Source organism: Leucoraja erinacea, chromosome 13 (assembly GCF_028641065.1).
Source record: "Leucoraja erinacea ecotype New England chromosome 13, Leri_hhj_1, whole genome shotgun sequence".
NCBI classification, from domain to species: Eukaryota; Metazoa; Chordata; class Chondrichthyes; order Rajiformes; family Rajidae; genus Leucoraja; species Leucoraja erinaceus.
The window spans coordinates 5,650,012-5,677,381 of NC_073389.1; the positions used below are offsets into that span (position 1 = coordinate 5,650,012).

Consider the following 27,370-nt stretch of genomic DNA (forward strand, 5'->3'; position numbering starts at 1 on the left):
CACGGCCTTGCTGTGGGGTCAGCTTCACCTGGCTAATCGCAATGGATGGCAAGCCAGTTATCCGCCTGCGTAGCCATTGTACACTCGGGTCACAATCACCAACCATTTTGGAAAGTAGATTATAAAATGATTTTGGCCTGTCTTGTTTAGCCTGATGGATTTTTGACCAATTTATTGACATTGTCATAGAATCATACAGCATGGAAACAGGCCCTTCAGCAGAACCTGCCCAAGTTGCCCCATCTACAGCAGTCCCACCTGCCAATGTTTGGCCCATGTCCGTACAAGCCTTTACTATCCATGTACCTATCAAAATATCTTTTAAAACTTGTTATTCTACCTCCCACAACTACCTCTTCTGCCAGCTTGTTCTATATATCTGCCATCCAGGTGTGGAAAGGTTGCCCCTCAGGTTCCAATTAAATCTCTCCCCTCTCACCTTAAAGCAATGTCTACTGGTTCTGGATGCCGCGATTCTAGGAAAGGTTCTGTGCCTTCACCCTATCTATAGCCCTCATGATTTTACACATCTTTATAAGATCATCCCTCAGCCTGCTGCACTCCAAGGAATAGAGTCCCAGCCTGCTCAACATCTCCCCACAGCTCAGGCCCTTTAACCCTGGCAACATCCTCATAAATCTTCTCTGCACCCTTTCCAGCTTAATGTATCTCACTTACAGCAGTGAGGAACACAACTGAGTAGTTGCTCTCTGCAGCTTCTCACGAGTTGTGTTTTACACACTTACTGAGCCACCTCAAGGGTTATGGGGAGAAGGCTGGAGAATGGAGTTCAGAGGGGAAGATAGGTTCAGCCATGATTGAATGGAGCAGTAGACTTGATGGGCTGAATGGCCTAATTCATGCTCCTCTCACTCATGGACTCACCTGTGTGCATTTTCCATGGCTGCCACCTCTGCCAAGGCAGCTAAACTGAAGAAGGCTGGGATAGCTGATGTAGTTTGCACTTCTGGTGAAATACTGCATGCCTGCTCAGTTCCCCAGCTGCTGTTGTGGACCCCAGTCAAACCTTCCGCCTTCCGCTGCTGCCTCTTCTTCTCCGGTTTACAAGAGACCTTCTCCTTTGTTAGATCTGTGGAAGTTGAACAGCAGTTCTTACACACGGGGTCAAGTCAAATCGCAGCACATTTAAAAACCAGGATTAGTTTCACTGCTTTACTCCAGAGCTCTACTCCTGCTACAACTATAGGGCGGTGCTGAACTACTGATCTACCTCATTGGTGACCCTCAGACCAACCTTGATCAGACTTTGCCGCTTTACCTTGCACTAAATGCAATTCCTTTAAGGGCCTGTCCCACGAGCATGCGACTGCATGCGGCAAACGCGACCAAACCGGAAGCTGGGGCCGCGCGGAGGTCGAGCAAACCCGTACGAGTTGATGTGAAGTTCGAGCGAAATCCGCGGGAAGTTTGCGCTAGGCGTACGCCGTCAACACCCTGCGTACGGCGTCGAGACACTGTGTACGACGTTGAGACGCTGCTCACGGCCGTCAAGGCGCTGCGCACGGCCTCAATGAGGTTGCGAGCCGCAAGGCCGTTGCCGCGCGGAATTTTTGGAGTGTCAGTTTTTCGGACAGATGTCGGGACCAGCACCGCACAACTCCATACGGCTCCGGCAATCGAAGTGGGACCGGCCCCGCGAGGCCGTACGGCTCAAGCGACCACGTTAGGTTGCGCTTGTCGCATGCTCGTGGGACAGGCCCTTTATCCTGTATCTATCTACACACTGTAAAATGGCTCGGTTGGAATCATCCACTGTCTTTCTGCTGACTGGATAGCACATAACAAAAGGTTGTCACTGTACCTCGGTACACGTGACAATAAACTAAACTAGAGCCCCATGTGGGATTGATTCTCTGCCAGTGGCAATGTGGTGTCACCAGTGACGTTAGTCAAATACTGGGAGTTTAAGAAGGAACTGCAGACGCTGGAAAATCGAAGGTAGGCAAAAGTGCTGGAGAAACTCAGCGGGTGCAGCAGCATCTATGGAGAGAAGGAAATAGGCAACGTTTCGTGCCGAAACGTTGCCTATTTCCTTCGCTCCATAGATGCTGCTGCGCCCGCTGAGTTTCTCCAGCACTTTTGTCTACCTACAGATACTGGGGAGTTGGATCTGCTTGTTATCTCCCCCTCTGGGAACATGCTTACTTCTCATCACTGCCTGTACACAAGAGGCCCCAGCCTCCCATGGGGTGGGCTAGTTTAACATCCACCAAGTACCACGGAGCCCTCCTAGATTTACCAGCAGGAGGAATCCATCATCCAGGGCAAGTCACAGTTATACTTCCTGCTGCAGTTCCCATAGAATTCTGGACTTGAGTCCAATTAGATTCAGGATGAACACCTTGTACATTTAGTAGGTCCCATTTAAATACCCATTTGAGAAGTAAACGTGTTTCCCTGGGATTTATTTAATATATTTAAACTGCTTAGCAGGTGCAAAACAGATCTTTTACACATTATACAGCTCTCTTCCGCAAGCCCGCTAAAGGGCTGGGATGGTACTGATGAAGTACCGCTGCTTCACACAGCCCCCCCCGGGAATGTGTCCACAATGTGGAATGATCCAACTGACATCTCAGGACACACTCTGTAATGCCCCTGTCCCACTTAGGAAACCTGAACGGAAACCTCTGGAGACTTTGCGCCCCACCCAAGGTTCCCGGAGGTTTTTGTCAGTCTCCCTACCTGCTTCCACTACCTGCAACCTCCGGGAACCACCTGCAACCTCCGGGAACCGCATGGAAAACTTGGGTGGGGCGCAAAGTCTCCAGAGGTTTCCGTTCGGGTTTCCTAAGTGGGACAGGGGCTTAAGTAACGGAACTTCCTTTCACGGATTCGGTGTGTGCCACGGATTTCACGGCGGCGCCCAAAGCCGACAGAGAAGCCGCCGGAGAGATTGTGCTGTCCCCAACACTGCCCCGTAGACCTGGCCGCGAGGTACCCACCCCCTGCTGGCGACAATCTTCCGTCAGCTGTCCGGATCAGGTGCGTGATCTTGGTTCTTCTGGCCTTGCGCTTTTGGCTGCCAACAAGCGGCTCCTGGGTCGCCGCCAGGAGGCTTGGAACGGCCGCGGCCAGCTCCACCTTCCCTGCGTGGTCCTCAGAGTTGCTGTCTTGTGGGACTATGGCTGAAACACAGGAAGCAAGCGGGCTCAATCTCAGACACAACTGATTGCTGGAACTATCCACCTGAACCAAGCCTGTTTCATTAGTTGGGTCACAGACATGGTACACATAGAAACATAGTAAATAGGTGCAGGAGTAGGCCATTCGGCCCTTCGAGCCAGTACCGCCCTTCAAGATGATCATGGCTGATCATCCAAAATCAGTACCCCGTTCCTGCTTTCTCCCCATATCCCCTGATTCCGTTAGCCCAAAGAGCTAAATCTAACTCTCTCTTGAAAACATCCAGTGAATTGGCCTCCACTGCCTTCTGCGGCAGCGAATTCCACAGATTCACAACTCTCTGGATAAAAAAGCTTTATCTCATCTCAGTCCTAAATGGCCTACCTCATATTCGTAAACTGTGACCCCTGGTCCTGGACTCCCCCAACATCGGGAACATATTTCCTGCATCTAGCCTGTCCAATCCCTTAAGGATTTTATATGTTCCTATAAGATCCCTTCTCATCCTTCTAAATTCCAGTGAATATAAACCCAATCAATCCATTCTTAACACGTATTCATTTACCAATTTATACCTAAATGGCCAGATCCCCCTAAATGGTTTGCATGTGAGGCTTGTTGAAGAAATGCTTCACATAGGTAGTAATCTTTACATTGTCTGCAACTGATGGAACTGTTTGATCTCAAATTATAAGTTGCAACACAACAGGGTACATCCCAACAGTCAGAACGTTTGTCCCAGGATGGAAGTATCAAAGTCTAGAGGGCGTAGCTTTACGATGAGAGAGGCAAAGTTTAAAGAAGGTGTTTTTACACAGAGGGTTGTGGGTGCCTGGAACCTGCTGCCAGGGTTGGTGGTGGAGGCAGATACGCTTAAGAGACGTTTGGATCGACACGTGGATGTGCAGGGAAATAGACTATGTGCAGATAGTTTAGTTTTAGTTTCTTTAGTTTAGTTTAGTTTAGTTTAGAGATACAGCGCAGAAACAGGCCCTTCGGCCCACCGAGTCTGCACCGACATACTTACACTACCCTCCACACACTAGGGGGCAATTCACAATTTTACCAAGCTAATTAATCTAGAAATCTGTGCGTCTTTGGAAGGAAACCGAAGATCTTGGAGAAAAGTCACACAGGTCACGGGGAGAACGAACAAACTACGTACAGACAGCACCCGTAGTCGCGATCAAACCCGGGTCTCTGCCGCTGTAAGGCAGCAACTCCACCGTTGCACCACCGTGCCTCAGATAGATAAGGGTTGGTCTTGGCATCATGTTCAGCACGGACACTGTGGGCCGAAGGGCCTGTTCCTGTGCTTTACTGTTCCATGCTCTTATTTGAAATGAACCATTTTGTATGTGTACGTTTTGCCACAAATAGTGGATTTTTATAGCGTATTTTTAATCCTAGATTCCCGACAATGGAGAGAGTTCAAATTCAGTTCTAAACTCATTTTGCCGTGGTCTTCTCTGTCTTGGTTTGATCTACCTCTGCAAGCTGCCGTTCTATTGACTCACTGTGACAGGCAACATGAGACGGGCCATCTTGTGAGAACTATAACAAATAAAACAAATACGTTTCTTTCAGTGATCTATTGTAACGACGCTCCACTTGAAAGCATAGACGGTCTGGTAAATTGTGTAATTTATCACCACTGTGCCGTACATAACAATTCTAGGCACGATTACATGGATTTAATTACATCACAACACATTATAGTGTCACACTGTACAACCTAACAGTCTCAAGTGGGCACTTAGATCATCGAGTATAAATGTACGTAGCTCTCGGTGTGTGGAACATGCACTGGGAGTTTAGTGTGTGTCCATGCTCCATGCCATGAATATTTACATGTACAACTCTAACACTGCAGCTGGCCCATACAATTACTCCGGCATGTTGTGTCTATCTTCAGTGTAAACCAGCATCTGCAGTTCCTTCCTACACGATACAATAACTATGAAGGTTCGAGAGCTGGAGTCATCGTGAGAAAGATTTACTAGACAGCAACATTAATCTTGGTTGGCACCTTGATCAGTTAATTTCCAATTGGTCCACACTTGCTGACTATTTCATGACATGGAGATGATCCGAAAATACAAATTAAAATATTTAAAAAATAAAATGTAGGCCTTCAAATTGGTGCCGGATTACATGATAAATCCATACTCAAAATGTGTGGAGATGAAGATATACTTACACATTCTGCATTAGCCCAGGTCACTAGCAGTGCGTGGACAAAACACCAGCTAACTACTGCTGTATGATTCATAAAGGGAGCCATGCTGGTGACAGCATTGTTGGTTCTGGTCACGTTTGTGAACAGACAGGAAAACAAGGAACTGCAGATGCTGGATTACAAAAAAGACACAAAGTGCCAGACTAACACAACAGGTCAGGCAGTAGCTCTAGAGAACAAGGAGAGGTGACGTTTCAGGTCGGGTCTCATTACACTGACCTGTCCTGAAATGTCACTTATCCATAGGTTCATAAGTTATAGGAGTAGAGTTAGGCCGTTTGGCCCATCGAGTCTACTCTGGCATTCAATCATGGCTGATCTATCCCTCTCATCCCCATTCTCCTGCCTTCTACCCATAATCCCCAAATCCCCTACTAATCAAGAACCTGTTAATCTGCGATTTAAAAATATCCATTGACTTGGCCTCCACAGCCGTCTGTAGCAAAGAATTCCACAGATTCACTACTCACAGAGTAATGAAATTCCTCCTCATCTCCTTTCTAAATGTACGTCCTTTTAATCCGGTCCTAGACTCTCCCGCTAGGGGAAACATCCTCTCCACATCCGCTCTATCCAGGCCTTTCACTATTTGGTAAGTTTCAATGGAGTCCCCTCTCATCTTTCTAAACTCCAGCGAGTGCAGGCCCAGTGCCGTCAAATCTCATCATATGTAAACATCACATATAAAGAAGCATCTCCATTGTTCCTCCAGAGAGTTGTAGCAGCCTGACCCTACTGAGTAATGAAACCAGCACTTTGTATCCTGAATTTATCTCCCACTAGTGGAAACGTGTACATTCTATCCAGGCCTTGACTATTTGGTAAGTTTCAATGGATCCCCTCTCAAAACTCCATCGAGTACAGGCCCAGTGCCGTCAAATGCTCATCATATGTTAACATCACATATAAAGCAGCATCTCCATGTTCTCCAGAGTTGCAGCCTGACCCGCTGAGTTACACCAGCACTTTGTATCTGATTTTATGTAAACGTGTAGATTTAATTGACTTTGAATAGGATACCATGGGGACGACAGATGGCACAATGGGCTAAGTGTTTGGCTGGCGACCGGAAGGTAGCCGGTTCGAATCCCGCTTGGAGTGCATACTGTCGTTGTGTCCTTGGGGCAAGACACTTCACCCGCCTTTGCCTGTGTGTAAATGTAATGTAATTATGTGAAGCACTTTGGGGTCAATGCAAGTTGACTACAAATGTGCTATATAAATAAGATTATTATTATTATTATTATTATTAACCGTCCAAGCCGACCAGATGCTTTCTTGGGCTGGTCCCATTTGCCTGCAAGAGGCCATAAACCCTCCTGCAACTGATAGTGTAGCAGAAAAATGAGCATGCCTGTACTGATAGCAGTGGGTGTACATTGGTTCCCAACCACGTGTGTGAAACGTGCATGGTTACTAGCTGCTAAATATTGCTACATTCTCCCAAAATTAATCATCACAGATTTCAACAGGACCAGCATTCAGAATGCAGCCACTATTAAATATTTATGTTTTCCCACAGGTGACTGGGGACAAATTCTCTCTCCGAGCAAACATCGTCTTGTTCATTGCCAGCTTACCGACACAAATTTAATCTTGGTCAATGTATTTTTCATTTTACAAGACATTTTTTGTATTGCCCCACCCTGGACCCTTCTACTTGATCAGCCAACATCTTTCCTCTAAACAATGCAGCAGTGGACCAAACCTCTGACTGAACCGTCCTTCTCAGAAACGTCCTGCCTCACCCGTTATCCCCCTCACAGCATAAATACGGCATTGGTCCCCAATCTGCTCAACTCTGCCTGTCTCGCTGGGTTAACCTACAAGCCCTGACTGGACTGACGGGATACCAGCGCTGCTTCTCCACGCTGGTCATATTTCCCGCAAGCCCAGGCAGGTTCACCTGCAGGGACAGGCAGAGTGAGCTGGGTTTAGCGCTGCTTCTCTGCGCTGGCTGTGGGCCTGGGGGCGCCGCGCCCGTCTGACTCCTGACCTCTCTGGCCATCTGTGGGGGGGCACTCGGGTGGGGACGTGACAGCGCCGGAGACCTGGCCGGGATCGATCCTGGCTGTGGATGAGGCGCAGGTCTGTGCCACGTCTCCCTCCTCCAATCACTGCATTTTATCCTCAGTCCCACCCCACCCCACTCCTCCCTCCTCCAATCATCGCGCTGAATCATCATCATGTCCCGCCCCCATTGCCTGCTAACTGACGTCTCTCTCGTCCAATCGGCGCCCTCGATCATCAACCCCACCTCCACTGTCTCGCGGAAAGCGGAGATTTTAAAATCCGGATGACAAAAACTTGGTGGGATGTGCCCCACCTCTCAAAACATGGGGGGAGGGCGTGTCTCCTCTGCCCCCCCCCCCCCCCCCCCCCCCCCCCCCCCTTTCCGCCCCGCTCTGACTGATGTGGGCCAAAGTGCCAAAAGCTTTTTTGACCACCTTACCAACCTGCAACTTGACCTTCAAGGAACCATGCACCTGTACTCCTAGATCCCTCTACTCTACAACACTCCCCAGAGCACTACCATTCACTGTGTAGATCCAGCCCATGTTAGACTTCCCAAAAAACACCTCACATTTCTCTACATTAAATTCCATCAACCATTCCTCAGTCCACCTGGTCAATCGCTCAAGATCCTGCTGCAATTTTTCACAACCATCTTCACTATCTGAAAACTTGCTAATCTTGCCATGAAGGTTCAAATGTTATTTTATTGGTCACATACACCCAGGTGCAGTGAAATGCTTCTTGCCATGTAACACTTGAAGAAAGAATACAGACATAACAGTAATAAAGACATTTAAACATAAAAACATCCCCCCACAATGGTTCCCATTATGAGGGAAGGCACAATGTCCAGTCCCCATCCCCAGTTCACCCATAGTCGGGCCTATTGTGGCCTCCACAGTTGCCTCTACGGAGGCCCGATGTTCCAGGCTGTTCTCGCCGGGTGATGGTGCTCCGGCGTCGGGAGAATCCTCACAGCGTCATGGGACACCTGGAACGGCCGCTTCCGTACTGGAGGCCGCGGCTTCCGAAGCCAACAAGACCGCGCCAGACGGAGCTCCACAACTGGTGATCTCGCTGAGAGATCCCAGGCTCCCGATGAAAAGTCAACGCCGCCACAGTCCCGCAGCTCCGCGATGCTTTTATCGGCGGTCTCAGCTCACTGGAGTTCCAGCGCGGCGACCCGGGTAGGGCATCGTCCGCTCCGTGATAGCGCTCCAGCGCTGTGCTGCTGCCGAGGCCGAGGTTCTGGGCGGTCCCCGACAGGAAACGCCGCTCCAGGCCCGCTGGTAGGCCGCGAGGACGGGTCGGCGGTGCAGCCCGGAGAAAAGCTGCCTCTACGACCAGGTAGGGGACCCTAGAAAAGCAGTTTCCCCCTTCCCCCACCCCCCTCCCCCCCACATAAAAAAGGCTAGAACTCCAGAACAAAAAACTCAACTAACTAAAAATTTTAAAAAATAGAGAAAAAACGGACAGCTGCAGGCTGGGCAGCCATACCATACAGGACAGCGCCCCCTAGAACATGAATGTTCTCATCCAAATCATTGATGTAGATGACAAACAGTACTAGGCCCAGCACCGAGCCCTGAGGCACACCACTAGTCACAGGCCTCCATTCTGAGAAGCAACCTTCCACCATCACCCTCTGCTTCCTTCCATGAAGCTAATTTTCTATCCATTCAGCTATCTCTCCTTGGATCCCATGCGATCTAACCTTCCAGAGCAGCCTACCACGCAGAACCTTGTCGAACATCTTACTGAAATCCATGTATACATCTGCAACTGTGCCCTCATCGACCTTTTTGGTCACGTCTTCAAAACAAATGGAATCAAATTTGTGAGACAAGACCTCCCATGTACAAAACCATGCTGACTATCCCTAATCAGCCCTTGTCCATCCAAATGCCTGTATATCCTATCCCTCAGAATACCCTCTAGTAACTTTCCAACTACAGATGTTAAGTTCACTGGCCTATAGTTCCCAGTATTTTCCCTTCAGTCGTTCTTGAAAAGAGGCACAACATTTGCCACCCTCCAGTCTTCCGGCACCTCTCCTGTAGTTAAAGACGACTCGTAAATTTCAACCAGGGCTCCGGCAATTTTCTCTCCTGTTTCCCACAATGTCCTCGGATATAATTGTTCAGGCCCTGGAGATTTGTCTACCTTCATACACGACAATACCTTCAGCAGCTCTTCGACCGAAACACACTGACTGCTCTCAAGACACTTCCATTGACTGACCCAAGTTCCTCCGTCCTACTGTCTTTCTCCTTGGTAAATACAGAGGAGAAATACTCATTGAGGACCTTGCCCATCTCCTGTGGCTCCACACAGAGGTGACCGCTTTGATTCTTGAGGGGCCCCACTCTCTCTCTCTCTCTGGTTACCCTTTCCCCCCTTATCGATATATTACTAAAAGTCTGATCTTGACCGCTTTTGGCCCACTGTGCTGCGATATCCGAGAGAACGCCGCCACCTATGGCCGTCATTTTTGGCCACCTCGCTCAGAGCCCTCCTGCCCCTTACGGGGCCAGAGGATTTTTCCTATCGATGAAAAATCAGAGAGATATTAATGTTTTTAAATAATTTGCCATTCTCTCTGCTGCCCCTGCTGGAGGGAGGGGGAGGGACTATAAAACCAGGAAGTGGTGTGCCGTACTCAGTCTCTGCAAAATGGAGGAAGCCAGAGGTTCACATCTCTCTGAGCTCTGAATAATACTGAACACATGTCTACTCAACTGTGAGTGCCCTTAATGTGGTTTGAAAATGAAAATATGGTTGGGTTGAAGTAAAAATACACTGCTAATGGCTCTTTGGGTTGTTGAGGGTAAAAATGCACTGCTAATGGTTCTTTGGGTTGTTGAAGGTGAAATGCACTGCTAATGGCTCTTTGGGTTGTTGAAGGTAAAAATGCACTGTTAATGGCTCTGGCTAAACTTGACAACTTCCAGTTTGTACTATATTGATTTTAGGTAAAACGCTACCACTTATGGCTGTGATTTTTGCCCATCTTACTGAGTCCCCCTCTGCTGATCAGGTGCAGATGATTCTTCCCATCAATGAAAAATAAAAGTGTTATTAGTGTTTAAAAAAATGTTGAGAATCTCTCTCCTGTCAATCACGCCATGAAGGCCACACCTTTTCCGGTGGAAGGGGGAGGGTTTATAAAACCTGGAAGTGTGGGTGTGGCTCAGTTTCTGTATGATGGGGGAGGGAGAGGTCACAACTCTGTCTGAGCTGTGAATCAACTGAACACACTGAATGTCTACTGAACTCTGAGTGTGGTGTTTTGTGTGGTTTTATGGTAGTTTCACCTTGCTTGAAATGGTATGAAACTGCATTTGAATGTGGTGTTGTTGCACCCTGCATGAAATGGTATGAAACTGAACTTGAATTTGGTGGCCTTGCACCCTGCTTGAAATGGTAGGAAAATGGATTTGAATTTGGTGGCCTTGCACTCTGCTTGAAATGGAATTTCAAGGAATAGCCGTGAGTCAACTGCCAGCCCACCAGCCGTGAGTGAGCTGCCAGCACATCAGGCTTGAGGGACTGAGCTGCCACCCCAAGAATCCATTTGGCCCACAATGTCCATACTAGCCCTCTGGAGACCAGTAGTCCCTGCAGCCAACAACACCCATACCAGCTCTCCAGAAAGTCCCCCCTCCACTGGCCACCAATATTGGAATTGGTGGAAAGGTGGAATATTGCGTCAGGGGACCAGCCCTCCCGTGTGAACATGGGACCCAACGGGTCCCACTTAGTCTAGTTAATTAAATTTAAAATGTCCACATTAAATGTATCCACATGCATCTGCCCACTCACCCAACCTCAGTCACCCTGCATCCTCATAGCATCCTCCTCACAGTTCACAATGTCATCTACAAATTTGCTAATGTTACATTTAATCCCTTCATCTAGATCATTAATGGATATTGTAAATAGCTGTGGCCCCAGCACCGGGCCTTGCAGTGCCCCACTAGTCACTGCCTGCCATTCTGAAAGGGACCATTGTGAAATGCCTCCTGACCCATGTCAGCTCCACTCTCACCTTTATCACATTTCTGCTGCTCAGTGGATCCACTCCTGGTCTTCTTCTTTTTCCTCGTCACCGTCGTGTTCTTGCGATCAAAGGTCACCGGACTGTACTGTGGAAGGCTGTTGAACTTCTTTTCAAACTCCTGCTCGAGGTTCCCCAACCTTGAAGGAGAGAAGGAGAGGTGTCAAGTGGAGAAAACAGGGAACTGCAGAGGCTAGTTTAAAGAATCAGTCTGAAGAAGCGTCGCGATACGAAACACCACCTATCCATCTTCTCCAGAGTTGCTGCCTGACCGCTGAGTTACCCCAGCACTTGGTGTCTTTTTTTTTAAAGGGAGTTGTCTTAACGGGATCTTGGTCAGATCATGAAACTGCAGCATTAACTCCTTTACTTCAAAGTAATAATTAAGTTCTGTTGGACTCTATTTTACTTCATATTCTACTAGTTCAGTTCAGTTTATAGATACAGTACCGAAACAGGCCCTTCAGCCCCCTGGGTGTCCGCGGACCAGCGATACCCACACATTCAACACTATCCCATACACACACACTCGGGACAAGTTACAATTCTACCAGGCCAATTAACCGACAAACCTGAAAGTCTTTGGAGCGTGGGAGTAAACCGGAGCACCCAGAGAAAACCCACGCAGGTCAAGGGGAGAACTGAACGTACAAACTCCGTATAGACAGTCAGGATCAAAACCCTTGATCTTACTCAATACATGGTCTATATAGCACGTCAATGGCAGAGTGTTCCTCACCCTGACAAGACAATAGGTGCAGGAGGAGGCCATTTGGCCCTTCGAGCCAGCACCGCCATTCAATGTGATCATGGCGGTGCTGGCTCATCCCCAATCAGTACCCCGTCCCTGCCTTCCCCCCATATCCCCTGACTCCGCTATTTTTAAGAGCCCTATCTAGCTCTCACTTGAAAGCATCCAGAGAACCAGCTTCCACCGCCCTCTGAGGCAGAGAATTCCACAGACTCACAACTCTCTGTGAGAAAAAGTGTTTCCTTGTCTCCGTTTTAAATGGCTTACTCCTTATTCTTAAACTGTGGCCCCTGCTGCTGGACTCCCCCAACATCGGGAACATGTTTCCTCCCTCTAGCGTGTCCAAGCCCTTAACAATCTTATATGTTTCAATGAGATACCTTCTCATCCTTCTAAACTCCAGAGTGTACAAGCCCAGCTACTCCATTCTCTCAGCATATGACAGTCCCGCCATCCCGGGAATTAACCTTGTAAACCTACGCTGCACTCCCTCAATAGCAAAAATATCTTTCCTCAAATTAGGGGACCAAAACTGCACAGAATACTCCAGATGTGGTCTCACTAGGGCTCTGTACAACTGCAGAAGAACCTCTTTGCTCCTATATTCGATTCCTCTTGTTATAAAGGCCAACATGCCATTCGCTTTCTTCACTGCGGGGAAGGGGATGCTTTCACTAATTCTCTCGTAAAATAACAGACTCTAATTGTATAGGTGCTTGGTTATTAAAACATGTAAAAAATTACGTAACATATTCACAAAATAGGTAAGATTAGAGAAGTTACTGGCAATAGTGAAACATAATAAAACACTGCAAGTATGTCTCTGACCTTTAACTGAGTTCAAGTTCAAGTTCAAGTGATTTTATTGTCATGTGTCCCTGTATAGGACAATGAAATTCTTGCTTTGCTTAAGCACACAGAAAATAGTAGGCATTTACTACAAAACAGATAAATGTGTCCATATACCATGATATAAATATATACACACATGAATAAATAAACTGGTAAAGTGCAAATAACAGAAAGTGGTTATTAATAATCAGAGTTTTGTCCGAGCCAGGTTTAATAGCCTGATGGCTGTGGGGAGTTCTGGTAGCAAATATAGCAAGCACACACATTATTCTGGGTGGACAAAAGAAAGTACTGTTTTCTAAAAGCTGACTTTCAATTTTGTGGATAAAGATCACATAATATGAGGTGTCGATTGCAGCAAGAAGCAATAAAGAGAGAGACTGATTGTCGAACAATGTCATCCCTCTCGAGGCCCACTGAAAACCAAACACCAGCAATGTTCACGTCACTATTTTACAATTAGACTCGAATGATCGCTGGCCACATGAATCCATCTGCTGATTGAGTCAGTGGCAGACAGCTGACTAGGTAGATGGCTGGTTAGTAGCGCGGAAGGGAAACGGAAAATAAACAGGCTTCTTACCCAAGAGCCGATTCGTCTTTCGGTTTTAATTTCTTCAACTTTTTGGTTCCACTGCTCCCCACATTTGAAAACGTCCAATCTTCCTCCTTCCAACATCCTTCGTGATCCGAGGAACCCCCTTTCCCTGAAGCTTTCTTGCCTGAAAGTATGATAAATATATTTCTGACCGGTGTAGGTGTAGAAATCACAGCGCTATGCGGAATGATAACACGCCACCTGAGTGACCCTGGCTTTAGTTTAGTTTAGAGATACAGCGCGGAAACAGGCCCTTCGGCCCACCGGGTCCGCGTCGACCAGAGATCCCCGCACATTAACACCACCCTACACACACTAGGGACAATTTTTACACTTATCAAGCCAATTAACCTACAAACCTGTACGTCTTTGGAATGTGAGAGGAAGCCGAAGATCTCGGAGAAAATCCACGCAGGTCACGGGGAGAATGAACAAACTCTGGACATACAGCACCCGTAATCGGGATCGAACCCGGGTCTCTGGCGCTGCATTCGCTGTAAGGCAGCAGCCCTACCGCTGCGCCACCATGACTGGCTCTTCAAAACCCAGTGTGAACATTCCATGATTGGCCTTACCCACATCACTGAGGTGGTGAATCTTTGCCACAGAAGGCTGTGGAGGCCAAGTCAGTGGGTATATTTAAGGCAGAGATAGATAGATTCTTGATTAGTACGGGTGTCAGAGGTTATGGGGAGAAGGCAGGAGGATGGAGTTAGGAAAGAAAGATCAGCCATGATTGGATGGTGGAATAGGCTTGATGGGCCAAATGGCCTAATTCTGCTCCTATCACCTTATGATCTCCAACTGAGCCAACGTCAAAGGCTTTTTCTTGTAACGACCAGTTGAGATTCAGGGAATAAGAGGCTCGGAATTCAAACATTAATTTTGGCAAACTGTAAGTTAGTCTGGCATTTAATGAACAGCACTCTATGCAATATATTCGACAGGAAACGTTAATTACAATCACTGCTTTGGAATTAGGATCTGAACGCCTGCAGTTTTGTGTCAGATCTGCACAGCTCTTCCCATCTAAACGTCAGCTAACCCTCTGAGAACCAATAACTGCTGGCAGCTTCCTTGGAAGGCTCAGGCAGTTCGGCATGTCCCCCCCAACAACTCTCACCAACTTCTACAGATGCGCCATACAGAGCATTTTTTCGGGATGCTTGGTTTCACCCACGACCGGAAGAAATTGCAGCAAAATGTGAACCATCACACAAGTCAACCTCCCTTCCATTAAAGAGAGACACAAAATGCTGGAGTAACTCAGCGGGTGAGGCAGCATCTCTGGAGAGAAGGAATGGGTGACTTTTCGGGTCGAGACCCTTCTTCAGACTGATGTCAGGGGAGTAGGAGCTACATATATAAGGAAGTGCATAGATAAGGAAGTGTAAGGTGTGAAAACAGGACAAAGGGAATGGAGATCAAGGAAAATGTAGAATAGATCATCGTTAGTTGGGAGAAGGTAACAACAAAGGAAACAGAGATAAAATGTAGTCGGATACAGTAAGACCCTTCCATTGACTCCATTTATATCTCAACAGGCCGCAAGTGAGGATAAGGGACAAATCGTTCTCTATAATAATCCTGAAGACTGGTGCTCTGCACGGATACGTTCTCAGCCCCCTTCTCTACTCCTGATATACTCATGACTGGGCAGCCAAGTGCAAATCCAACTCAATTTATAAGTTTACAGAAGACACCATCGTAGTGGTTTATATATCAAATAATGACGAGACGGAGATACAGGAAGGAGATTGAGAACATCGTACAAAGAGAATAAACATTTCCTCAATGTCAGCAAGACAGAGATTGTGATCGATTCTGGGAAATGAAGCAGTACACACATCATACGATCACGGCCCCAATTCACAGATGGTTGAAAGCTTCAAGTTCCCAGGAGTGAATATCACCAACAACTTGTCCAGGTCCACCCATATTGAAGCAATGGCCAAGAAAACACACCATTGCCTCTACTTCCTTAGATGGCTTAGGCAGTTCAGCATGTCCCCAACAACACCCACCAACTTCTACAGATGCTCCACAGAAAGCGTTTTATCGGAATGCATCACAGCACGGTTTGGGAACAGCTCCATCCAAGACCGCAAGAAATTGCAGAGAATCGCGGACGCAGTTCAGACCATTGCACAAAGCACCTCCCTTCCGTCGACTCCATCTGCCTCAGCAAGGCCAGCAGCATAATCAAGGACCAGTCTCACCCCGGCCACTCCTTCTTCTCCCTTCTCTCATCAGGTAAGAGGCACAGTGGTGTGAAAACCCACACGTCCAGAGTCAGGGATATTTTCTTCCCAGCAGTTATCAGGCAACTGAACCATCCTATCACCAGTGATGGCTCATCAAGAAAAGGCCAAGCCGGCTGTATTTGTTTTGTCCTCCACTTTCTGGCTGATGAAGTCAGTTGTAATTCTACCGTTATGAACTCTAGCTAAAACTACAATCTCCTAGGCTGATACATCTCAAAGATAATGCCACCATCTCTACAGCAATAACAGATGCCAGTACAGAGCACGACACATCCACACTGCATTCCTTTCGGACAGAGTCCTTCGATGTGACTGATCACACGGAAAATATTCTTGTGACAATCTTGCCAATGCTGCCATCTACTGATCACAAACTTTAATTCCATTGAATTTCTCTGACCTAGGTTCATCATCCAAGAGTCCCAGTGAATTATATTCCCCCGAAGATAGACACAAAAAGCTGCAGTAACTCAGCGGGACAGGCAGCATCTCTAGAGAGAAGGAATAGTTGACGTCTCGGGTCGAGACCCTGAAGAAGAGTCTCGACCCGAAATGTCGCCCATTCCTTCTCTCCAGAGATGCTGCCTGTCCCACTGAGTTACGCCAGCTGTATGTGTCTATCTTCGGTTTAAACCAGCATCTGAAGTTCATTCCTACACAATTACATGCCCCTCCCTTCCCCTCACCCTCTCTTCTCAATGCCTCTACTGGACTCACACCCATTTCCTCCCTCCACCGACATCCTTTCCTCTGGCTTCACAATTGGCAGAACTTCGATCCTTACTCAACACCTTCAGTCTCTTCATCTCTGGCCTTTGTCCAACCATCTGCCTATCATCCCCCCCCCCCCCCCCCCCCCCCCCCCCCCACTTGTATCCACCCATCACTCGCCAAAATTTGTCCTGCCCCACCTCTATTCCAGACTCCCACCCCCCCACAATCACCCTGAAGAAGGGTCCCAGCCCAAAACATCACATGTCCATGTTCTCCAGACATGCTGCCCGACCGGCTGAGTTACTCCAGCACTTTGTGCCTTTATTTATAAACCAGCATCTGCAGTTCCTTGTTCCTACATTCCAGTTTAGATGGGTTTTTGAAGAAGAAATGCAAGTCCAAAATAACGATGAGACCAGTGATTTTTTTGTTTGTTGGGTTGAGCTGGGAGAAAAGGGAGACGAACCGCTTCACTCTGGGATCGGTTGGGGAGCGGGGATGGGCATGGCCATACAGGAACTATGCTGAGGTGGGAGGAGACAGAGGGAAGAGTGGTCCAGGGATTATTAATTTCCTCCACAGATGCTGCCTGTCCGCTGAGGAGCTCCAGCGCTTTGTGATATGCTCTGGATTGGAGTCGGAGCTGTCCTGTGAATGGGAGAATCTGCTGTGAGTTGTGGCGTGGCAGGGTGCCATGCAGAAAGCGGTAAACACCAATTTCACCGCCACTCAGCGACAACATGGATTTCCAGTATCAATAATTGAAGGTCACTGAAACAGTAAAGGGCCTGTCCCACTGGGGGACCTAATTTGCAAGTTTGGAAGAGTTTGCGCTCGCCACAAACTCGCAGCATGGTCGACACGTGGTCCTAGTAGGGCACTGTAATGCCCCGTCCCACTTAGGAAACCTGAACGGAAACCTCTGGAGACTTTGCGCCGCACCCAAGCTTTCCGTGCGGTTCCCGGAGGTTGCAGGTGGTTGCTGGAGGTTGCAGGTAGTGGAAGCAGGTAGGGAGACTGACAAAAACCTCCGGGAACAAAGGGTGGGGCACAAAGTCTCCAGAGGTTTCCGTTCAGGTTTCCTAAGTGGGACAGGGGCATTACTCTCCTCCATGCTCGAGAGAAGTTCCCGCATACTCGCGGCCTCAGTTTGGTCGAGGAGAATTTTTTAGTATGCTGAAAAATTGTCCGCGAGTAAAAATTGGTCGGCACGGGAAAAAAAAGATATTTTTTTATTCGTGGGTTTAGTCGTAGGTCGTAGTAGGTTGGCATGCTATTCATAGGTAATCGAGGGTAGTCAAAGCTAGTCGAGGGTAGTCGTAGACAGTGTTAATATAGTTGAAGGAAGTCATCTTCACCCTCCACTTGGGTGCCCAATTTAAGAATTGGCGAGTAAATCGTATCTAGTCGAAGCCAGTCTTCAACATAGTCGAAGGAGGTCGAAGAAGATCTTCTACATGTTCGTAGGAGGTTCTCTACATAGTCGAAGGAGGTCATAGGGAGTGTGCTACTTTGGCGATGCAACAAGATCATGACACTCTCCTAAACTCCACGAAACTCGCAAATTAGTGGGACAGACCCTAAACTATTAAACAACCCATTCAAATTGAACAGAAAGACAGAAGTTATATTTATCTCTGTCAATATTTTTTTTCTTGTGAATACACGGCTGCCAAATAAACACAATGATATAAAACAGATAACTTACATATATTAATGTTTTACACATTAAAATACGATTCTATAATGTTATGTTCCTGATATATTGTTCGCCCCTCATTCCTAATTTTGAGCAATCCTGATATTCTGATCGTTTAAAATAAAACAAACATATGATGTAGGTATATCCCATTTCTGTTTCTCTGTTATTCCGCTCTTTCTTTTTTCCCTTTTGTTTTTTACAACTCTATGGGGTTTCTTCTCTCTATTCTTCTACAAACTATCACTTGTTAACTCCAGCAGTTGTACTCCAGCAGTTGTACTCCAGCAGTTGTACTCCAGCAGTTGTACTCCAGGGGCTCACACATCACTATTTCTCTTACTCTTTTCTTTACTCTCTTTTTCTTTCTTCTGTGACTTTTCTATTGTTAAATTTAAAACAACAAGTTGTACCCAAAATGTATTATGTCTTATGCCGCAGTTTATACTACTGTACATTGCTTCTAATAAAAATACAACAACAAAAAAAACTTGAAAACAAAATTTGCAGAATAGTTAAGAAACAAAAACAAAACTTGATTTGGAGTACTGCATGCAGTTCTAGTTGGCCCATCACAGGAAGACTGAGGAGACTTTGGAGAGGGGGTTTACCATATTGCTGCCCGGATTAGAAGGTTTCAGCAACAGGGAGAGAAAATGTGGGACAGATTTAGATTGTTTTCTATGAAACCCCAGAGGCTGAGAGGAGACCCAATAGAAATTTATAAAATTGTGAGAGACATAGAGAGGGGAGATAGAACCTTTGTCCCCACGATGGACATGTCAAAAGCTTAAGGTGAGAGGGGGACATTTTAATGAGATATACAGGGCAAGTTTGTTTTGAACACAGAGTGCCTGGACCACACTGCTGAGGTTGGTGGTGGAGGCAGATATGATAGTGGCGTTTATTAGGCTTTTACATTGGCACATGGATACGCAGGGAATGGAAGGATATGACATGCGCACGCAGAGATGAGTTTAACGCCACCATGTTTGGCACGGACATTGTGGTCCGAAGGGCATGTTGTCGTGCTTTCCTGTTCTATGTTCTATCTCCATGAGCCCAACAATGGCTGAGGGTTAGATATTGCAGACAACTGATGGAGCAGTACAGGTTATATATTGTTTAGTTTGGTATAGTTTAGTTTAGAGAAACGTCGTGGAAACGGGCCATTTGGCCCACCGAGTCCGCATGGACAAGCGATCCCCTCACACTTACGGGCCTGTCCCACTTAGGCGATTTTTCAGGCGAATGCCGGCAACTGTCAAGTCATAGCAGGTCGCTGAACCGGCAACTATCAGAGTGGAACACACACACACATCACTTCCTTCACCAGCCTGTTATGCAGGCGGGGGACAGGGCAAGTCGGGGAGCGCTGTCTGAGTGAAATTCATACAGTGCAAAGCCAATGTGATACAGATACACACCACGATGAACAGGAAGGTTGGCGCTGTAATTAAGGCGGTGAAAGCACAGTGTATGTAAGTCCTTTAAAAGAGGGGGGGGAAGGGAGCGAGAAGGAGGAGACAGTGTGGGGAGAAGGATTGGAGACAACTTTTAAGAAGCCAGAGATACACGGCTGTGAAGCTCGGCGGACATTAACATTACCGGTCGGTTATCCTCGGTTCTGAAAACTACTATTTACGTTTTATTTCCCAAGGAGGCAATGAAATTCACCAGTCAGCACCGGCAACAACCTATGAGAACTCACGACCTCCTGGCGACCCACGACCGCTGCACCTATGTCACGAGAATTCTCGCTACTGTCCATGGCGGCTTCATTCTGGTCGCCATGGAGAACTGAACGAAGCCGCGACTAGTTCCCAGAATGCGGGAACTACTCACGACCATGAAGGGGACTCCCCGGCAACCACCCACGGACATCTGGCGACCGCATAGTCTCCTGTAGTCGCCTAAGTGGGACAGGCCAATTATACTATCCGACGCTCATTGGGGACAATTTACATTTATACCAAGCCAAGTAACCTACAAACCCGTACGTCTGTGAAGTGTGGAAGAAAACCGAAGATCTCGGAGCAAACCCACATAGTTAATGCGGAGAACGTACAAACTCCGTAGGATAATCCCACCCGTAGTCAGGATTGAACCGGGGGCACTGGTGCTGTAAGGCAGTTGCTCTACCGCTGCGCCACCTGGCTGCACCAGTTGGCATTGTTAGCTGAGCTACATTCATTGATCCACATAAACCAGTGAAAGAGTGCCCCTCACAGGGCAGACTGGGTACTTCTGGGGGCAATGCATAACATTATCCTTGATGGTTTCCAATATCCACTTCCACTCTGAGCAACATGAACTGCAGTTCCAAGTTACAGCCTATAGCCATCTGGAACAGTCCCTGTGCAATGAGGAGCACAATGTTCTTGTTTGTTCCCTGTGGTATTTAAGGGAACACTCAGCTAACACTAGGATAACTGACTGGGTGGCTTCAGAACCGATGTAGGCTGCTGAACACCTTCCAAAGTCCACAGGGTGCATCAAAATAACAGCAGGCACGAGAGAGGCACATGCTGGCAAACTATCAGGAGGCAAGGAGTTGCCCTGGGGATAAAAAACCCTCCCAGAGTCTGCAGAGACACCACATGCAACCGAGGCCTGTGACCAACAATGTATGTGTAGCTCATGTGTGAAGGCCTTTGCCGTGTGGATTTGCCCTGGACTTCTCCCTCACTGAGGACAAGGCATGTTAAGACTCAATGTCCTGGTCACAGGAACAGTACGAGGGTCTGCAGCAGATCTCTGCATGTTTCCTGCTGAATAAACGGATGATTCACTCTGATTTCATTGAGGAGCAGACTGCATTGACTTGCCTGGGATTGGCCGCCACTACTGGCAGACACATCGACTGCCCATCGACGGCTCCCATTGACAATCTTTCCTTCAACAGGGACAGCTTTAGTTCTATTAATTTTAGAGACACAGTGTGGAAACAGGCCCTTCGGCCCACTGAGTCCGTGACGACCAGCGATCCCCGCACACTAACACTATCTTGTACACACCAGGGGCAATTTACATTTATACCAAGCCAATTAACCTACAAACCTGTACGACTTTGGAATGTGGGAGGACACCGAAGATCTCGGAGGAAACCCACGCGGTCACGGGGAGAACGTACAAACTCCGTACAGACAGCACCTTAAGTCAGGATCGAACCCGGGGTCTCTGGCGCTGCAAGCTCTACAATGACGCCATTTAGGCTTCTACTATATTTCAGCAGGATTAAGAGAAGCAGGAGGGATGGGAAGGTTTTGCACAGGTTCCACAACAGCAGCTTCAAGAAGAAAGCTAATACATCAAAGACTCACACCACCCTGGCCAGGCTCTCATCTCCCTGCTACCATCTGGTAGAAGGTGCAGAACTGTGGCCTCCAGCTTCAAGAACAGCTTCTCGTCAACCATCAATCAGGCTCTTGAACCACCCTGACAACACTAACTACAACCCTACCTCAGCAATGATCTACTGTGGACTTTGTATAAGTAATTTGGTTTGCACTATTAGCTCTGGTTCTCGAGTATAACTGATAGTCTGTTGTTGTTTTATTTTGTCATAAGGTCATAGTGATTGGAGCAGAATTAGGCTATTCGGCTCATCAAGTCTACTCTGCCATTCAATCATGGCTAATCTATCTCTCTCTCCTAACCCCATTCTCCTGCCTTCTCCCGATAACCTCTGACACCCGTACTAATCAAGAATCTATCTATCTCTGCCTTAAAAAATATCCACTGGCTTGGCCTCCACTGCCTTCTGTGGCAAAGAATTCCACAGATTCACCACCCTTTGACGAAATAAATCTCTCCTCATTTCCTTCCGAAAAGAACGTCCTTTAATTCTGGGGCGATGACATTTGCATTATTGCTTATTCCATGTTTATTTGTTGTGCTGTGTTAACGTCCCCGTGAAACTGCAGTAAAAATATCATTGTCCTGGTCCCAGTGGAGTGACCTCCACAATCCAGGCATTGCTACCGATGCAGGAAACAGGGAGATCAGCTGACATAACCCTGAACAAACCATTCCTGCCCTTCATTTCATTGCCCAGAACAAGAATGAGAGAAGATACACAACGTGCTGGAGTAACTCAGTGGGACAGGAAGCATCTCTGAATAGAATTAATGGGTGATGTTTCGGGGTGAGACCCTTCTTCAGACTTTCGAAGGGTCTGAAGAAGGGTCTCGACCTGAAACGTCACCCATTCCTTCCATCTAGCGATGCTGCCTGTCCGGCTGAGTTGCTCCAGCATTTTGTGTCTATCTTCGGTGTAAAGGGCCTGTCCCACGAGCATGCGACAAGCGCGACAAGCGCGACCTAAAGAGCCTGTCCCACGAGCATGCGGCAAGCGTGACCAAACCAGAAGCGGGGGCCGCGCGGAGGTCGAATGAGTGACATGAAGTTCAAGCGAAGTCCACGGGAAGTTCGCAAGTGACGTACGCCGTCGAGGTGGCTGCGGGCCGGCAGGCCATTGCCGCGCGGAATTTTTGAACACGGTCAGTTTGGATTTCGGAGCCCCGTGCGATGTCGGGACCAGCTCCGCACAACTCCATACGGCTCCGGCGATCGAAGTGGGACCGGCCCCGCGAGGCCGTAGTGCTCAAACGACCACGTTACCACGTTAGGTCGCGCTTGCCGCATGGAGTCGCTTAGGTCGCGCTTGCTGCATGGAGTCGCATGCTCGTGGGACAGGCCTTTAAATCGGCATCGGCAGTTCCTTCCCACACAAGAATGAGCGAAACTGCCCCAGGATCACGATGCTTCTGAACCTCTGCACCTACCTCTATCAACGTTAGCTCGGAGAGATGTCAACATGCCCTCTGACACAAGAGTCTTATACAGGGCACCTTTGCACGCACGCTCAGATTTGCGGGACCCAGAGGCTTCTGTTTTTTTACTCAGTTCCTTGTTTTCACCTTTCACTTCACTTAGTGCATCGTGGGGAAGTATTTGATCCGTGACAGGAAACATTTCAGTTTTGACGGGGCTGGTGGCGATCTTCTCAAGATCGCAAACCTTTGAGAGGTTGTCAAGTTCGGAGACCTTCTCTGCGGGTAATTTGATTTGTTTTGGTTTCATTTTTTTCTTTGGTGGGCTGGAGTCAACGTGCAACTGATTTTCCGTTGACTTTGGTGAACATCGAGCACTTTTCACTGGACTTCCCGAAGGCTTTTCAGTGCCCCAGTCACCCTTAGCCACAGCGTCTATAGTGTACATTAAGCTATCAATGTCAGAATCCAATGATTTCCGCTTCTTGCCACTTTTTTTAAATGTCTGTTTATCAACTTTGGTAGATTCGAGTTTAACTTTCTTCTTTTTCTTCTTCTTCTTCATTTTTTCCCCTTTGTTAAGACTCGTCACAGAATTGCCAGTTAGCAAAGACAAGGGTTTGTCGTTGGTGATCCACTCCTTGGGCCCAGCTTCATCATCGCTCTGTGTACCGAGGGCCGGATTGCCAGACGGGATCTCAGGCCGACACTGCTCCTCCTCCATCTCTGTCCCAGGCTCATTCTTCACTCCCTCTGTAACCAGCCGATCCGAGCACATCTGAACAAAATGACAACACACGAGGCAATTAACTCAGAACACAGACGAGAGTTTGCACGACTTTCAATTTCCATTACAGATAACGGGGCCAGCCTGTGAATACAGCTGCCAACTGCGCCCGCACATATTCCCACTCCCATCCAGGGATCCCAGCTGTCCTTCCAGGTGAGACAGAGGTTCACGTACACCTCCTCTAACCACATCTACTGCATCCGGTGCTCCCGATGTGGCCTCCTGTACATCGGCGAGACCAAGCGTAGACTCGGCGTCCATTTTGCTGAACACTTGTGCTCGGTCCGCCAAGGCCTACTGGATATCCCGGTTGCTAACCATTTTAATTCCTCTTCCCATTCCCACACTCACCTGGGCCTCCTCCATTGCCAGGTCGAGGCCACACGCAAACTGGAGGAACACCACCTCGTATCACCTGGGGGAGCTTACAACCCAGCGGTATGAACATTGAATTCTCCAATTTTAAGTAACTAGCAAGCAACAATAGATAATAAATGCAGGAGTAGGCCATTCGGCCCTTCGAGCCAGCACCACCATTCATTGTGATCATGGCTGATCATCCACAATCAGTATCCCATTCATGCCTTTTCCCATTATCCCACGACTCCGCTATCCCCTAAACACCCCCCTCCTTTTCCTTCTCCCTCTCTTCCCTGTGCCCTATTTGGATACGCACCCATTTCTCCCACTATCCCACCTCTGCTTCCATCTACATCCCTTCCTCTCGGCTTACAAATCACTCCTCCCCTTATCATTTGTTTAAGAAGGAACTGCAGATGCTGGAACAATCTCCATAGATGCCGCCTCTCCTGCTGAGTTTCCCCAGCATTTTTATCTACCTTCTCCTTATCATAGTCTTTTTTTTCATCTCTGGGCATCGTCCAACCATCTGCCAATCCCACCCCTCCCCTGTGTCCACCTATCACTTGCCGAGTTCTGGCTCGCCCCAGCTTTCTTCCCCACCCCCCACAATCAGTCTGAAGAAGGGTCCCGATCCAAATCGCCACCTATCCATGTTCTCCAGGGATGCTGTCTGACCCGTTGAGTTACTCTTGCACTGTGTGTTGTTTATTTGCTTGTTCTACATTTTATCCAATAAAATCATGCTACTCATGAGTGGAATAGATCCACTTCTGCGACATCACACAGAGAGTTGTCACGTACTGGCCCCATGTTGCAATTATCATGTGCCTGACTCGCCCAGTTACTCCTGCACTTTTAGCACTTGTTTAAAAAAAATATATATTCACAGCGGCTTCATCACATTACCAATAGCCCCATTTAAATCATAAGATCATAAGTGATAGGAGTAGAATTAGGCCATTCGGCCCATCAAGTCTACTCCGCCATTCAATTATGGCTCATCTATGGGGCCTGTCTCACTTTCAGGACCTACTCCACGACCTCTGCCGTGTTTGCCCTTGACTCATACTCGCAGCATGGTCTTGACGAGGTCGTAGAAGGTCGTAGGTAGGTCATAGGAAGGTCGTGATGCTTGACGTAGGTATTCGTGGCATCAAGGAGGTCGTGGCATTTGATGAAAAATGTCCACGAGTAAAAAAGGTCGTGAATTAGGTGGTGAAAGTGGGGCAGGCCTTATCTCCTAACCCCATTCTCCTGCCTTCTCCCCATAACCCCTAGCACCTGTAATCAAGTTGCTTTTATTCCAATTGCTTCTTATTAACACTAATAAATATAAATGTTCAAAATAATAAAGCCTACGATTGTTTGAGTCTGAGTTCAAGTCTGATTTTTCCACCTCCTGACTGTCCACAGTCTGGTGCATTAATCTTTAATTTATGGAGACACCATAATCCTGGATGGTTGGCAACGTTATTTGTAAACAATTGAAGAGCAAAGAGGCTGCCAATAATGATAATTAACATCAGCAGCAGCACTTGGCAACAGCAATGCATTTAATAGCACCACTGGAGCTATAAAACCCAAACTAAACTCCAGGGCCGACTGCGAACTGGTATCCTTCTGAACTTGGAGGCGGTGAGGGAGGGATCTGCAAAGTAGGGTTCGCTTTGACGGGAGACAGCATTGTCTGGCAGTCACTATCAATTGAGATTCGGAAGAGGAAGAACAGGGCCTTCATCCTTCGATTTGCCTGCGCTTGGACCAAACACTTCTCAAGTTACCCGTATTGCTCAAGCCCCTGTCATCACAGATGACGAGATGACAAATTGACGACATCTGATGCTTTATTATACTCAATATAACCTTAGCTGTAGCACACTTTGTAAGTTGGCAAGGCCCTGCGAAAAATAATGATCGTTTAAAGACAAAAGTTTATTGACTTTAGGAGATGAATTGGATAGATTTTAAAGCAATCTGACACACCGTTAATGACATTGCACTGCGCTACTATTTTAATTTCCAGTTGTACAGCCGTGCATGTTTGGCTGCCCTTGGCATGTTCTCACTTGCACAGTGCAGCAGATAAGCCTCAAGGCCTCGGCGTTTATATGGTGACAGTTCTGTAAAACTTTTTACAAGTTGTTTTATTCGCTATAAACGCACACACTCAGCAATGCGGCCAGAACACACAGTTCTAGCAGCAGATGGGGCAGTACTGGGGCACTTGCTCGATTAGACCACACGTTTCCCAGTGTTACCCTGGCATACCTCTGCTAACTGAAACAATGCTGAATTCCCACACGGTCTTGTCGACTCCACAACCCCTGGCTGTACCGTGCCGGAGGAAATCTGCATGGGGGAAAGAAATGAGCGTCAGATCAAATTAAATCCTACTCTTTTTTTTTTATAACGTTCACATTTCTGAGGCAGAGAAGACAGAAGACAAATCTTCTGTGGTGAGAACTTGAACATTAGTGCTGACTAAATGCATCACACATGGTCTGTAAGAAGCCTCATTAAGGGTCGAGTTCAAAATATTATTAGCTACTTTCCAGTTCTGTGTAAAATTTGTTAGCAGTCATAGAAACATAGAAAATAGGTGCAGGAGTAGGCCATTCGGCCCTTCGAGCCTGCACCGCCATTCGATATGACCATGGCTGATCATCCAACTCAGTATCCCATCCCTGCCTTATCTCCATACCCCCTGATCCCTTTAGCCACAAGGGCCACATCTAACTCCCTCTTAAATATAGCCAATAAACTGGCCTCAACTACCTTCTGTGGCAGAGAATTCCACAGATTCACCGCTCTCGGTATGAAAAAAAATGATTTTCTCATCTTGGTCCTAAAAGACTTCCCCCGTATCCTTAAACTGTGACCCCTAGTTCTGGACTTCCCCAACATCGGTAGGCGGCGCGGCTCTGGCCAGCAGCGGCCTCTGCAGCCTGTCCGCGTTTTTATTATTTTCTGTCTGTGTTTTTATGTAGTTTTTGTTATTTTATGTTGGGGTGTGTGTGTGGGGGGGGCGGGGGTGGGGTGGGAGGGGGGGGGGGAACTTTTTGAAATCTCTCCCTGCACTGGAGATCCGACCTTTTCTCGTCGGGT

General features: G+C 47.6%; 1 protein-coding gene across 4 annotated transcripts in view; it reads right to left on the minus strand.

The window, feature by feature from the left end:
• Window positions 1-27,370, minus strand: part of LOC129702576 (HMG box transcription factor BBX) — a 159,468-nt gene that overhangs the window by 11,566 nt on the left and 120,532 nt on the right. For all 4 annotated transcript variants that reach the window (XM_055644362.1, XM_055644361.1, XM_055644363.1 and 1 more), the window contains exons 7-12: window positions 26,534-26,614; window positions 23,125-23,890; window positions 13,646-13,784; window positions 11,451-11,599; window positions 2,967-3,149; window positions 886-1,090 (exon numbers count right to left, since the gene is read on the minus strand). In XM_055644362.1, coding sequence (XP_055500337.1) covers window positions 886-1,090; window positions 2,967-3,149; window positions 11,451-11,599; window positions 13,646-13,784; window positions 23,125-23,890; window positions 26,534-26,614 — 1,523 coding nt within the window. The remainder of the gene's footprint in view (window positions 1-885; window positions 1,091-2,966; window positions 3,150-11,450; window positions 11,600-13,645; window positions 13,785-23,124; window positions 23,891-26,533; window positions 26,615-27,370) is intronic.